Source organism: Mobula birostris, chromosome 20, assembly GCF_030028105.1.
Source record: "Mobula birostris isolate sMobBir1 chromosome 20, sMobBir1.hap1, whole genome shotgun sequence".
NCBI classification, from domain to species: domain Eukaryota; kingdom Metazoa; phylum Chordata; class Chondrichthyes; order Myliobatiformes; family Myliobatidae; genus Mobula; species Mobula birostris.
The window spans coordinates 28,671,015-28,685,685 of NC_092389.1; the positions used below are offsets into that span (position 1 = coordinate 28,671,015).

Sequence of the window (14,671 nt, forward strand, 5' to 3'; positions counted from 1 at the left end):
GAATTTAGAAGATTGAGGGGGGATCTGATTGAAACGTATAAAATCCTAAAGGGATTGGACAGGCTAGATGCAGGAAGATTGTTCCCGATGTTGGGGAAGTCCAGAACAAGGGGTCACAGTTTGAGGATAAAGGGGAAGCCTTTTAGGACCGAGATTAGGAAAAAATTCTTCACTCAGAGAGTGGTGAATCTGTGGAATTCTCTGCCACAGGAAGCAGTTGAGGCCAGTACATTGGCTATATTTAAGAGGGAGTTAGATATGGCCCTTGTGTCTAGGGGGATCAGGGGGTATGGAGGGAAGGCTGGGGCGGGGTTCTGAGTTGGATGATCAGCCATGATCATAATAAATGGCGGTGCAGGCTCGAAGGGCCGAATGGCCTACTCCTGCACCTATTTTCTATGTTTCTAATAGGGAAAAGATTGATATAATCCAACAGGAAACACTGGAGTATTTAGCCTTCCATTGGGAATGTGTGGGAATGAATGTGAAGTAATTTAGTCTATTCAGTTTCATGCAGCGAAGAGTACAGTTCACTAATATAATATCTAACATGAGTTGAAGGACTTCATGCATGTGGCTTAAAATGTTAAGATTAAGATCATTATGAGGTTCGTCTATAAAAAAATGCCAGGAATTTGATATATTAATTACACAACATGTGACAAAGGGACTACCTTCAATTAGATTCTAGCCTGTAACTTATTCAAAACTCTTTTCACATTGTAAATACTCAGTTCTGAGCATAGACTCATTTAAAGACTGCTCAGAGGGCCTTGATGTGAATTAGGCTCTCTGACTACTTTGCCTTCACACTACATATAAATCATTGCACTGTGGGATTAAATTCCAGTCTGTAACTCAAGTCCAGCTGAATTGCTGGTTTTTGATTAAAAAGAATGCTTTTCTCCTGAATCAGTGCAATTCCTTGCTTCAATTAGAATACAAGAACAGAATATATTCAGTGCCTGAGCACTGCTCCAACATTCAATTAGATCATGGTTGATCTACACCAGACACATGTTCCATCTTTGTCCATAGCCAATTGCTAAGAGATTGTCATCTTTCAAGTGTCTCCACTTCAAAAGATTAGCTTAATTTTAACTGGATTAAAAATCCCTAGGTTTTGAATGTGCCACTTTTATACATATTTTTAAAAAATATCTCACCATACTTTACCCAGCAAACTTGGTCTTGATTTTGGAGCAGTGATCCAAGCTTCTATTGTTCTTTCAGTAAGAGTTCTTCCCAATTTGTTTTTTTTTAAATAAACATGATTTTGTGATTTGGTGTTTACTAGTATTGGGTAAATATTAAAACATATTTACTACCTATTCTTCCTTCAATCGAACACAATTATATCAACTCTCAATCTCCTATACTCTAGCAATTACGAGGTAGGTTTACAGAACTGCTCCACTTACTTCAATCCTTGAGGCTCTGTAGCAATATTGGAATCATTTTGTGGTACAATGAACAAAGTGGCAAAGGTAGCCACATTCCTGGTGAAGAGTCTCGGTCCAAAACATCGACTGTACTTCTTCCTCTAGATGCTGCCTGGCCTGCTGTGTTCCACCACATTTTGTGTGTGTTGTTTGAATTTCCAGCATCTGCAGATCTTCTCGTGTTTGCACATTCAAAGGCCCATCAATCTGTTATAAATGATTACATCAGTATTGATTTGGAATCCAATGTCCATCTTATCAAGCTTTGCCTATCACCTCTATAGGTCAATGACAGCTGCAATCTCAATGGCTCTCCACATGGCTTTAGATCACCTGGACAACACAAACACCTACAGTATGTCAGGATGCTGTTCATCAACTATAGCTCAGCATTTAACACCATCATTCCCACAATCCTGATTGAGAAGTTGCAGAACCTGCGCCTCTGTACCTCCCTCTGCAATTGGATCCTCAACTTCCTAACCGGAAGACCACAATCTGTGGAGATTGGTGATAACATCTCCTCCTTGCAGACAATCAACACTGGCACACCTCAGGGGTGTGTGCTTAGCCCACTGCTCTACTCTCTATATACACATGACTGTGTGGCTAGGCATAGCTCAAATACCACCTATAAATTTGCTGATGATACAACCATTGTTGGTAGAATCTCAGGTGGTGATGAGAGGGCGTACAGGAGTGAGATATGCCAACTAGTGGAGTGGTGCCGCAGCAACAACCTGGCACTCAACATCAGTAAGATGAAAGAGCTGATTGTGGACTTCAGGAAGGGCAAGATGAAGGAACTCATACCAGTCCTCAGAGGGGTCAGAAGTGGAGAGAGTGAGCAGCTTCAAGTTTCTAGGTGTCAAGATCTCTGAGGATCTAACCTGGTCCCAACATATCAGTGTAGTTATAAAGAAGGCAAGACAGCAGCTATATTTTATTAGGAGTTTGAAGAGATTTGGCATGTCAACAAATACACTCACAACTTCTATAGTTGTACTGTGGAGGACATTCTGACAGGCTGCATCACTGTCTGGTATGGAGGGGCTACTGCACAGGACCGAAAGAAGCTGCAGAAGGTTGTAAATCTAGTCAGCTCCATCTTGGGTACTAGCCTACAAAGTACCCAGGACGTCTAGGGAGCGGTGTCTCAGAAAGGCATCATCCATTATTAAAGACCTCCAGCACCCAGGGCATTTTCTTACTATTACCATCAGGTAGGAGGTACAGAAGCCTGAAGGCACACACTCAGTGATTCAGGAACAGCTTCTTCTCCTCCGCCATCCGATTCCTAAAATGGACATTGAATCTTTGGACACCACCTCACTTTTAATATACAGTACTTCTGTTTTTGCATGTTTTAAAAAATCTATTCGACATACAAACCCCATTTCCAGAAAAGTTGGGATATTTTCCAAAATGCAATAAAAACAAAGATATGTGATATGTTAATTCACGTGAACCTTTATTTAACTGACAAAAGTACAAAGAAAAGATTTACAATAGTTTTACTGACCAACTTAATTGTATTTTGTAAACATACACAAGTTTAGAATTTGATGGCTGCAACACACGCAACAAAAGTTGGGACAGTTAAAATAAGATTGAAAAGTGCACAGAAAAGTCATGCTACTGTGACAATTATAGCCACCTGGGCTCAGCGGAAAAGTCGCTGCATCCAGAAGTGCAGCTTGAAACTGTATTACGCAAGGAGGAAGCCATACATCAACTCTATGCAGAAATGCCGGCGAGTTCTCTGGGCCCGAGCTCATCTCGGACCGAAAGACTGCGGAACCGTGTGCTGTGGTCAGATGAATCCACATTTCAGATAGTTTTCGGAAAAAACGCGTCGAGTTCTCCGTGCCAAAGATGAAAACGTCCATCCAGATTGTTATCAACGAAAGGTGCAAAAGCCAGCATCTGTGATGATATGGGGGTGCATCAGTGCCCACGGCATGGGTGAGTTGCATGTATGTGAAGGTACCATTGACTCAGGCGTATATTAGGATTTTAGAGAGACATATGTTGCCATCAAGGCGACGTCTCTTCCCAGGACGTCCATGCTTATTTCAGCAGGACAATGCCAGACCACATTCTGCACGGGCTACAACAGCGCGGCTTTGTAGACACAGAGTGCGTGTGCTTGACTGGCCTGCTGCCAGTCCAGATCTATCTCCTATTGAAAATGTATGATGCATCATAAAGAGGAGAATCAGACAACGGAGACCACGGACTGTTGAGCAGCTGAAGTCTTATATCAAGCAAGAATGGACAAAATTTCCAATTGCAAATCTACTACAATTAGTATCCTCAGTTCCAAAACGATTAAAAAGTGTTATTAAAAGGAAAGGTGATGTAACACAATGGTAAACATGCCTCTGTCCCAACTTTTGTTGAGTGTGTTGCAGCTATCAAATTCGAAATGTGTGTATGTTTACAAAATACAATTAAGTTGGTCAGTAAAACTATCGAAAATCTTTTCATTGTACCTTTGTCAGTTAAATAAAGGTTCACGTGAATTAACATATAACAGATTTTTGTTTTTATTGCATTTTGGAAAACATCTCAACTTTTCTGGAAATGGGGTTTGTACATAATTGATTTACTTATATTTAATTTTAGCAAGGTATTTGACTTGGTTCCACATGGTAGGCTTATTCAGAAAGTCAGAAGGCATGGGATCCAGGGAAGTTTGGCCAGGTGGATTCAGAATTGGCTTGCCTGCAGAAGGCAGAGGGTCGTGGTGGAGGGAGTACATTCAGATTGGAGGATTGTGACTAGTGGTGTCCCACAAGGATCTGTTCTGGGACTTCTACTTTTCGTGATTTTTATTAACGACCTGGATATGGGAGTAGGAGAGTGGGTTGGCAAGTTTGCAGATGACACAAAGGTTGGTGGTGTTATAGATAGTGTAGAGGATTGTCAAAGATTGCAGAGAGACATTGATAAGATGCAGAAGTGGGCTGAGAAGTGGCAGATGGAGTTCAACCCAGAGAAGTGTGAGATGGTACACTTTGGAAAGACAAACTCCAAGGCAGAGTACAAAGTAAATAGCAGGATACTTGGAAGTGTGGAGGAGCAGAGGGATCCAGGGGTACATGTCCACAGATCCCTGAAAGTTGCCTCACAGGTAGTTAAGAAAGCTTATGGAGTGTTAGCTCCAGGTATAGAGTTTAAGACTCAAGGGGTAAAGATGCAGCTCTATAAAACTCTGGTTAGGCCACACTTGTCCAGTTCTGGTCGCCTTACTATAAAGAAGGATGAGGAAGCATTGGAAAGGGTTATCATTTGATGAAGAGACTTTCTAAAATATTTTCTAATGTTGATAGTTATTGTGATAGATGTTAAACTGAGATAGCTACACTGACACATATGTTTTGATCTTGTTCTATATTGGAACAGTTCTGGAAGTCAGTTTTTTCAACAATTTCAAAAGCACTTAAAATTAATCTACAACCTAATAAATTAACTGTGCTTTTTGGAATAATTCCTCAAAATATTCATGGTATTTCTGTGTCTGACCAACATGTTATTGCATTTGTAACACTGATAGCTAGGAGGGCCATTTTGTTGAAGTGGAAGGATACATCAGCTCCCACTTTGTCACAGTGGTTCTCTCAAGTGATGCTATGTCTTAGTTTGGAGAAAATTAGAAGTCGAACCTTCGAACCTTTGATTTTGAGAAAAGATGGGGCTCATTTGCTCGTTATTATCATTTGAGCTAATTGATAGATTTTTTCCACGATCTAATTGTAAATTTTTTTGGTATATTTTCTTTTCTTGTTGGCAGTTTGATGTTTATTGTTAGAAGCTTTTTGTATGACACATGGCTCCAGGGTTGTACACCTAATGGGGTTCCCCCCCCCTACTTTTTCTGCTTAGTAGGTTTTTTTTGTTATCACAAATTTTTTTTCAATCTTTAAGATAATGTCTTTGAGACATTGTAAGTGTTGTTACTTCAATGTACTCATGTTATTTCTTTTGTATAACAATAAAAAGATCTGAAAAAAAGGGTACAGAGGAGATTTACCAGGATGCTGCCTGGTTTAGAAAGTATGCATTATGATCAGAGATTAAGGGAGCTAGGGCTCTTTAGAGAGAAGGAGGATGAGAGGAGACATGATAGAGGTGTACAAGATAATAAGAGCAATAGATAAAAGTGGATAGCCAGCACCTCTTCCCCAAGGTATCACTGCTCAGTACAAGAGGACATGGCTTTAAGCTAAGGGGTGGGAAGTTCAAGGGGGATATCAGAGGAAGGTTTTTTTACTCAGAGTGGTTGGTGTGTGGAATGCACTCAGTGGTGGAGGCAGATACACTAGTGAAGTTTAAGAGACTACAAGTATATGGAGGAATTTAAGGTTGGGGGGGTGGTATATGGGAGGCAGGGTTTAAGGGCTCGCACAACATTGTGGGCCAAAGGGCCTGTACTGTGCTGTGCTGTAATGTTCTATGTTTATTATTTTTTTTTCTCTCTCTCTCTCTGTCTCCACTTGAATTGCATTGAACGGCTGCTGCTAAGCTAACAAATTTCACGTCACATGCCGGTGATAATAAAAGTGATTCTGATTGTCATTACTTTTTGCATATGAGGCGGCAACCTTGCCATTTCTTTTGTTTACTTTTGTTTTACAAGGCAGAGTTGCTAGCTCAATGCTCAACCCAGCATGGATGGAAAGCATACAAGGAGTTGGCTGGATTTGAACATAGAACCACTCGCCTTGAAGTCCGGTGCAGATGCCACTACACTTTACAAAGCTTTATCAATCTTAACTGTGATAAACTGTCACTTTCCTCCAAATAGGTGGCTAGACCCACTGGGTTTCTCCAGCAGCTCATTTTTTTTGCTCTGTGATAAACTCTTGTTTCAATAGCTGCCTGATATCCACTGAAGATCCCACCACAGCTAGCTACTTTAAGATTCTACTAAATGTGAAAACTGAAGTGAGTTATGAGTCATAAGTCAATCTTGACCATCTTCATTTCAGTTAAGGATCATTATTTATATCAGAATAGTATGTGAAAACACTGGGATGTTGAGGCAGATGCCAGAAGTTGCAGTAAATTGTCATGTCATATTATGACTGTAACTGATATAAACCAACTCTTCGATCTTAAAAATAATCAATGCAAATACAAATTGTGGATTACAAATTAAATACTTCAGTTTTTTAATATTAAAGGTACAATCAGCTAAAGGGAAACTTCAAAATGGTGTAAACCAGTGAGACTTGATACTAGCTTGTCTAAATCAGTTAATTTCAGGGTACATTGGGCAAAAGGGAAAACAATTAATATTCCTGCAGTTTAATGCTATCTATTCAAAAGTTCAAGCAACAGCTAGATTCTACTCTATAATGATTCCCACGAGTTAAAAACATCCCAAGTCACTTTGAGTTTACAAGCTACAATGAATCACTGCCAATCCGTTGTTTCTGGCAGAAACCTCAGAAAATACTGATCATTAGAAATTTGTGTATTGTATATATCCACACTGATGGGGCTAAACTTTGTTTTCTTCCAACAACAGCTGGAGATGTATCTGATAATTATGGTCTATACAGATTAAGATACCCACCTTTCTTTACAATATTGACCCTTTCACTCACTGCATCAATACACTGCTACCCAAACACACAAAAGTAAATCATGGCAGAATCAAAGTTTTGGGGTACTACACAGTGTTGCTGCTGCACTACCAAGACACTTAGCAAATGGAGGCGACAGCATTATCTTTAATATTAACAGTATCTTACAAACAAATTTCAATGAGCTATCATATTTAGAAAAATATGTACAATTTCAACAAGAATATTACAACCATTTATGAAAATATAGCATATTTTCTATATAATACAAAAACATGCATTTAAAAAGTCAGCACTATTTGTTTCTGATAAAGATAAGAGCACAATGAAAACTTAGGCAGTTTGTCTTTATGATTCATCACAGTGGAATTTGGGGATAATCTGTGAAAGCCTTGTTTGCTTTTGAGGTTAATATTTACAACTGCAGAGCTCCAGGTAAGTCTGTCCAAAAACATGAACCAACTCCAGAATTTATTGCAACCAGACTCAGACTGAATATCAGACTATCTGAAGGGTTACAAACAGCATCAGGTGTACCTGATCTAATCTTCTAAACACCCTCACAATGCCCAGAGGTTAATTGCATCTTTCCATTTTACTACACTCAACAGAATATTATAGGATGTTTGATATTTTCTCAGCAGTATGTTATTGGAATCAATAATTTAACAACATGCTTTGAATGATGAGTATCTTGAAAGTTGATAATCTGCTTATGATATAGAGAGGAATATGACAAATCTATTAACCCTCATATTTATTTTTTTTTACAGATGAAAATGTTATAATAAATGTAGGACCTAGGTCTTCATAGCTGTGGAATGAAGGGAGATTTAAAAGCCCTTCCCAGCATCAGGTGTTTCATAAGATAAGCAAAAAAAAAACTTTTCTAAAATCACGATTGATAAAATACTAAATATTTGCTTATATCATTGTTTTGATCTATTATGAAGGATGGTCTATGTTACTTCCATTCTTTACTGTGGTGGAAGTGGTTTACAAGTGCAAATTCCTTGAACAGGCAATGTTTTGGAAAGAATCACCTTAATAGGTACATATTATCCTAAAGAGGAATTTGTTCATGTCCCCAAGAAACTCATCTAAAATATTATTCTGATAGAGCCATTGGGTTATTTTGGTTTTATTCTGATCTGGCTCCCGACCAGTTGCTGGGAGACCTTGTCAAGCCTAGAGCAAAGATCAATCCCATAGAAATAGGAAGAAATAGTTTCAATAGCCAATACATTCCAGTGAACTGCTAGCAGGTTTGATACAACTGGAGGATTTATTTTTTAGTATAATTAACCATCTCCAAATAAAAAGGCAGATGGTATGCAAGCCATTTGTTTCAGAGAAACAGAGTCTGATGAGAGGGACTGATTAGTAGATCAGTAGTCAGGAAATTGGGAACTGGAGTGAGTACAAAGAAGGCATCCATTGAAAAAAAAAACTATGAATATACAGGCCTTGCATGTTGAACCTGTTAGGGAGACAAAGCACAACCAACAGGGGAAAGAGCGCACTCGCTCATTTGGACCCAATGGAAACAACAAATTAACTCAAATGTTGAATGGCTATACTGAAGTAAACGTGTCAGAACTGGGGGCTCTTGCTTCTTTCCATCTTAACTCACCAAATATTAATACATTTATTGGGAAAGTGCACATTCTGGAAGCCCTTGGTCCTTCCTTACCCAGATACACCTAGATTTAAAGCTGCTACAATTAGTCATGACAAAGAGTACCTGCAGACAACTTGCACACTAAAATACAATGCACAATAATGAAAGGAGATCATGAAACAGCACACCATCATACTGGATCCGTAATACACAAAGCTGCAATGTCAACCAAATTTAACCATTGTCAATGAAACTTCATTTCCCCTTAAAAACTAGGTCAATTATGAAACAGCTGGGCAAATGCATCCAAAAAGTGCATTAATTGTACAGCTAAATATTTTAAATTGTCATACTCCTTGTTAAACAAAGTATTACCATAATAGCAGTTGATGGTTAGTAGGTGTAGTTGGACTTGCTGCACATCTTGGTTTTATGTGTAAAGACTGGTGGAGCTCTATAAGCAATCACATCTCCACTTACATGGACTTTTAATGCTTTACCGTACATGGAACTAAGTAGTGTCATTAAAAAGCAAATTTAAATATTCAGCACAAAGCCAAGCAGTGAAAGTTTGGAGGTGGTCATTTATTTAGCCATGTTTCTTCAGCTATTGATGGGAACACCTTGTACAGCATGACCTGGACTTGTTGGCTTCTGACGTGTAGTGAGGCCATGCCTCATCCAAGGTTCACTTTTAAAAAATCAATACATTATATGTTGGCAGGTTTATGATTACAATGCAAACAGGAGAGGATGCTTTCAACTTGATGTTGATCAAGTTGGTCCATGCAAATGGAGTCAGTCTAATAATTATGTGTAAAAGGATTGAGCCGGTCTTTTACCAGTCCTGTTACCTACATATCAGCAACTATTGTCTCTATGTAATACACATAGCTTCCTGTTACCACAAACCCTCAATTTGCATTACCCGTCCTACGGGTCCTTTCAGGGATCAGCTCTTGTGTCTCAATCTGGGCATTGAATCTCAAAATGTCCTCCTTCCAAGTGCTTTTCAATCCACCAGATAGGTATGATCCAATTTTAATTAACAATTTCTATAGCTTCCTCTTTCTTTATATTATTACAAAACTTTATACAAAACAAGGCTAAAACTCCACATTCTGCAAAAAAGGAATTTCTCCTCCGATAGCATAAATAATTAAAAAAGGTGAAGACATCTTTAAATCAAATACATTCATAGGGAGTAATATTTTACTACTACAAAAAGAAATAAATAGTGTTATTTTCTGATCCCTCCTTGGTCCTTTCAGTGACTTCAATGCAGTAATAGGCTTCAGGCAAACGGGGAATGGTTCCCTAAGTTTTCTTTAGTTCTCCTTCTGTTGGGTCCTCGCAAATGTTGTCTTCAGCAAGTCCTGTTGTACTCCAGGCTGTTGCATTGACATTGTCCATTTGAGCAGAGTTAGAAGGAAGAGGATCACAGCTCATTTTCTCATTTTCCAAGTCAGGATATTTGTTGCCTTTAAGGAAAAGTGTCAAGGGTTAACTAATGTAGATAGAAACATAGAAAACCTACAGCACAATACAGGCCCTTTGGCCCACAAAGTTGTGCCGAACATGTCCCTACCTTAGAAATTACTAGGGTTACCCATAGCTCTCTATTTTCCTAAGCTCCATGTACCTATCCAAAAGTCTCTTAAAAGACCCTATCATATCCACCTCCACCACCGTTACCGGCAGCCCATCCCACGCAGATGGAACAATAATTGTTCTGTCATCACAATACCAATGTAGATCTCACTTTAACGAAATAAATTTTCAAGAACATTGCAAAACTGGAGTAGTTTGTCTCTTTGGAAGGTTTTAAGCAAAAAAAAGCATTGGATATGCTCAGGTTCCTTTCTTTGGAACAAGACACTAAAAATAAATTTAATCAAGATATACAAAATTATGAGAGACTTAGATGAGAATGAATAGGAAAACCGCACCTCTCTTAAGTGGCAAATGAGTTAAATTACTCACCCTCTCTCACATTTGCAATCCTGCATCATGGAAATTCCTTGCAATTGGTGGGATTAGTGGGGAAAGGGCGATCTAGAATTTTGAACATAGAGCAAAATAGCATGGGAACATGTACTGACCATGATGCCAATTTAAAGTTCTCCCATCTGGCTATACATTTCCATCTCCTGCCTGTTCATATATCTGTCTAAATGCCTCTTAAATGTGACTATCATATCTGCTTCTACCATCTTTCCTGGCAGCTTGTTTCAGGCACCTACCACTTTTAAAAAAAAAACTTGCCTTATTAATCTCCTTCAAATTTTCTCCCTCTCACGTTTAAACTATGGCTTCTAGTATTTCATCTTCCCACCTTGCAACCAAGACTAAATAGCTACCAAGTACACCTCTCATCTACACCTGCAACATGACTTGTCAACTTCTATTCTCAGTGCCCTGATTGATAAAAGGCAATGATTCCATAAGCCTTCTTTACAACACCATCAACTTGTCCAGCTACTTTCAGGGAGCTATGTAACCACACCTAAGATTCCACTGATCTCTTATTATGCAAGATCTCATGCTTCTGTAGACTAAACTCCATCTGCCATTCTTCCATGCATATTTTCAACCAATCTATATCCTACAACAACCTTCACCTTCCACAATCTGCTACCAAATTTTGTAAGTACTAAGTTTGCAGATGACAAGTCTCAGCACTGATCCTTGTACGAACACCCCTGGCCACAGAACTCCAGAATAATAACCCCCCCCCCCCATCACTACCCTATCTTCCAAAGCCAAGCCAATTTTGAATCTAATCTGCTAAGCTTCTGAGGATCTCATGTACCTTAACCTTCTCCATCAGCCTACCATGACAGACATTGTCAAATGGTTTACTAAGGTCACTTTCTCAAAAAAAAACTCAATTAGTTGTAAGACACAATCTCCCTTATACTGACCATCTCAAAGTAGTGCATAACTTGCCTGAAAACGTGAGCTAAGAAGTCTCTTCAGTCCTGCAAATTTATGATTTTATAATTTATTTGTTGCTGTTGCCAATATTTACCCATCCCCTGGAAGCCACTAATTACATCTTAAGCTCCACTGCCACACAGCTGCTGTATAGCAGCTTATGCAGAAGACAATTCTCCATTCTTTAATTTTAACATTGATGTTAATATTTAGTTCTAGATTTCAGTGCAGGTTCCTTCATGATATAATAATAATAATAATGCAATTGACAGAGCAGTATATTTTTTGTGCTACAATGGTGCAGCAATCAATGCTGCTGCCTAGCTGAAGTAATTTTGGTTCTATCTGCAAGTTAAGTTCACAATTCAAAATTCAAAGTACGTGTATGTTACCATATTCTACGTTGAGATTCATTTTCTTGCAAGCACTTACAGGAAAAAATGAAAATAGAATTTCACAAAAATTACGCATAAACAAAGACTGACAAACACCAATGAGCAAAAGCAAAAGTGTGCAAATAAAAATAATACTGAGAACATGAATTGTAACGTATGCTTGAGATTGATGCAATTACAGCATTCACAAGGGAGCTGGGTGAGCTCTTTGAAAGGAAAGAATCTCAAGGGCTATGGGGAAAGAGACAAGTTGGATTGCTTTCACAGGCCAAATACCCTGTTATCCTACAAGTGCAGGGTGATGCATTTTTGGAAGTCAAATAGGGACAGCCATATACAGTAAATGATAAGGCCGTAAGGAATGCAGTTCAATAGAGAGATCTAAGAGTCCAAGTCCACAGTTCCCAGAAAGTGGAATACAGGTCAATAGGGAAGTGAAGCCACTGGCATGAATTTCCTTCAGAGGTTGGGGGCATAGAGTACAAGTTTGGATGTCAAGTTGCAATTTTACAAAATATTGGTTAGGCCTCATTTGGAGTAGTGTGTGCAGTTCTGGTCTCTGCACTATGGTTCAGCTAAAGAGTGCAGAGGAAACTCACCAGGATGTTGGCTGGATTGAAAGAATTTAGTTATGGAGAGAGACCGGATAGACTAAGCTTGCTTACCCTGGAGCAAATGAGGCTGATGGGTGACCTGCCTGAAGTATAAAATTACTGGAGGTATAGATGGTGTAGATAGTCAATGTCTTTTGCCATAGTAGGGGTATTGAAAGTAAGAGTGTATAAGGCGAGAGGAAGATATACCAAGTCCCTGAAGAACATCTGTAGAGCAAAGGAGGTGGGGGGAGGCAGCGGGGGGGGGGGGGGGGGGGGAGAGAGAAGAAATGATATTTACTCAACTGCTCTTGCACAGACTTGGTATATGCTCCATAGGAAAACGGTTGGTTCTTATGCTGGAATAATTGAGATTTGTGACAGATCCCAATATCCTTCAAAAAAATTAATCAAGGGCACAACCTTAAATGCTTATCTGTGCAGGGCAGTTAGTTCATAATCAACTGTCTGGTATAAATGTAGAAAATGAACAAGAGTGATTCTGATGCCACTTGTGACTCAGATGAAACTTTCCTTCTCCTTTGGTATGCGAATAGATTCTCCTCTATCTCGTTTCAAGAGTACTCCTGGAAATGCCCATTATGTGAGAAGAACCAGATACCAGGAATAATGGGAACTAAGAATTCCTAAACCTCCGCCACGGATAGTCCCAAGCCTGGCTGCAAGATGAGGAGGGTTGGGCATGGGACAAGCAACCACATCCTGTAAAAGCAGAGCTTCAGAAATGCCAACAGAAGCTTCAAAGTCCCCACCCTTGGGAGAGGAAGGATACTTGAAAGACTGGCCCAGGACAGAGAACTCTGGCAAACTGCTGTCTGTAGCCTATGCTCCAGTAGGGATGATGGGTTTAAGAGAAGAATTCCCAAGATATAAACCAATAGAGAACTGGATGCAATCAACAAACATACCTTCTATCTTGTCCGCAAATACAGAGTCTTGGTTCTCATTGCAGCAAGAATCTTGGCAAGGGGACTGTTCAGCATTTTCTTTTGTACTATCATACTCTGCCTCACTATTGTTTTCAGTAACAATGGTTCCAGGGCATAATGGAGCAATTATGTGATTTAAAGGCACCATCTCCATGCTGTCTTCATGACAGGTTGGAGTTAGCTGCAACATGGGCAAATTGTTGCTGGGGAAAGTGCCATTTGTTTTAGTGAAACATCTGCAGAAAAAGAAGATTAAAAAAAAAGAGAATTTAACATGGAATATAAATACCAGCCATTAACTACCTAAGGAGTACACATAGCACTAAACACATAACACCAAGAACGGGCTAGCTTTGCAGTAAACAGAAAGATGGTGGATGAAGAAGAAAGTGAACTGAGAAAGGAAAAAATCCTAACTCTTTAGAAAATGATTCAGACAATGCTCACACACAACAGGATCGGGACAATATTAAAGTTTAAGCTTAAAGAAGGCAAGGGTCAGGGTCCGGGATGTCTCTGACCGGGTGCATGACATCCTGGTACGAGAGGGAAAGCAACCAGAAGTCGTGATACATGTTGGGATCAACGACATAGGCAGGAAGAGGGATGAGGTCCTGAAGTGTGGGATTCGGGAACTAGGCAGAAGGCTGAAGAACAGGACCTCAAGGATGGCGTTCTCAGGATTGCTGCCAGTGCTACGTGACAGAGATGGTAAGAATTGGAGGAGATGGCAGTTGAATGCGTGGCTGAGGAGTTGGTGCAGGGAGCAGGGTTTTGGATTTTTGGATCATTTGGATCTCTTCTGGGGAAGGTGGGACCTGGACAGATTGGATGGGTTGCACCTGAACTCGAGGGGGAGCAATATCCTTGCAGGTAGGTTTGCTAGCATGGTTCAGGAGGGTTTAAACTAATTTGCGAGGGGGATGGGACCCAGAGCGATAGAGCAGTGAAACAAGTGCATGGAGTAAAGCCAGATCTAACATATAGAGGCGCTTTGAGGACAGAGAAGCAGAATTATCAGTGTAAAGACAGTAAGGTAGAAGGGCTGAAATGTGTGTACCTCCATGCAAGAAGCATCAGGAACAAAGGTGATGAACTGAGAGCTTGGATACATACATGGAATTATGATGTAGTGGCCA

The 14,671-nt window shown here is 39.7% G+C and overlaps 1 protein-coding gene across 8 annotated transcripts in view; it reads right to left on the minus strand.

Annotated features, from left to right (window-relative positions):
- Window positions 1–6,589: 6,589 nt before the first annotated feature.
- Window positions 6,590–14,671, minus strand: part of cdon (cell adhesion associated, oncogene regulated) — a 147,154-nt gene continuing 139,072 nt past the window's right edge. For 6 of the 8 annotated variants that reach the window (XM_072238398.1, XM_072238400.1, XM_072238397.1 and 3 more), the window contains 2 exons: window positions 13,512–13,768; window positions 6,590–10,138 (listed from right to left, as the gene is read on the minus strand). In XM_072238398.1, coding sequence (XP_072094499.1) covers window positions 9,975–10,138; window positions 13,512–13,768 — 421 coding nt within the window. In that variant the 3' untranslated portion in view covers window positions 6,590–9,974. Of the gene's footprint in view, window positions 10,139–10,639; window positions 10,713–13,511; window positions 13,769–14,671 lie in introns of those variants that run through there. The other 2 variants (XM_072238403.1, XM_072238404.1) reach the window with 2 other exon arrangements.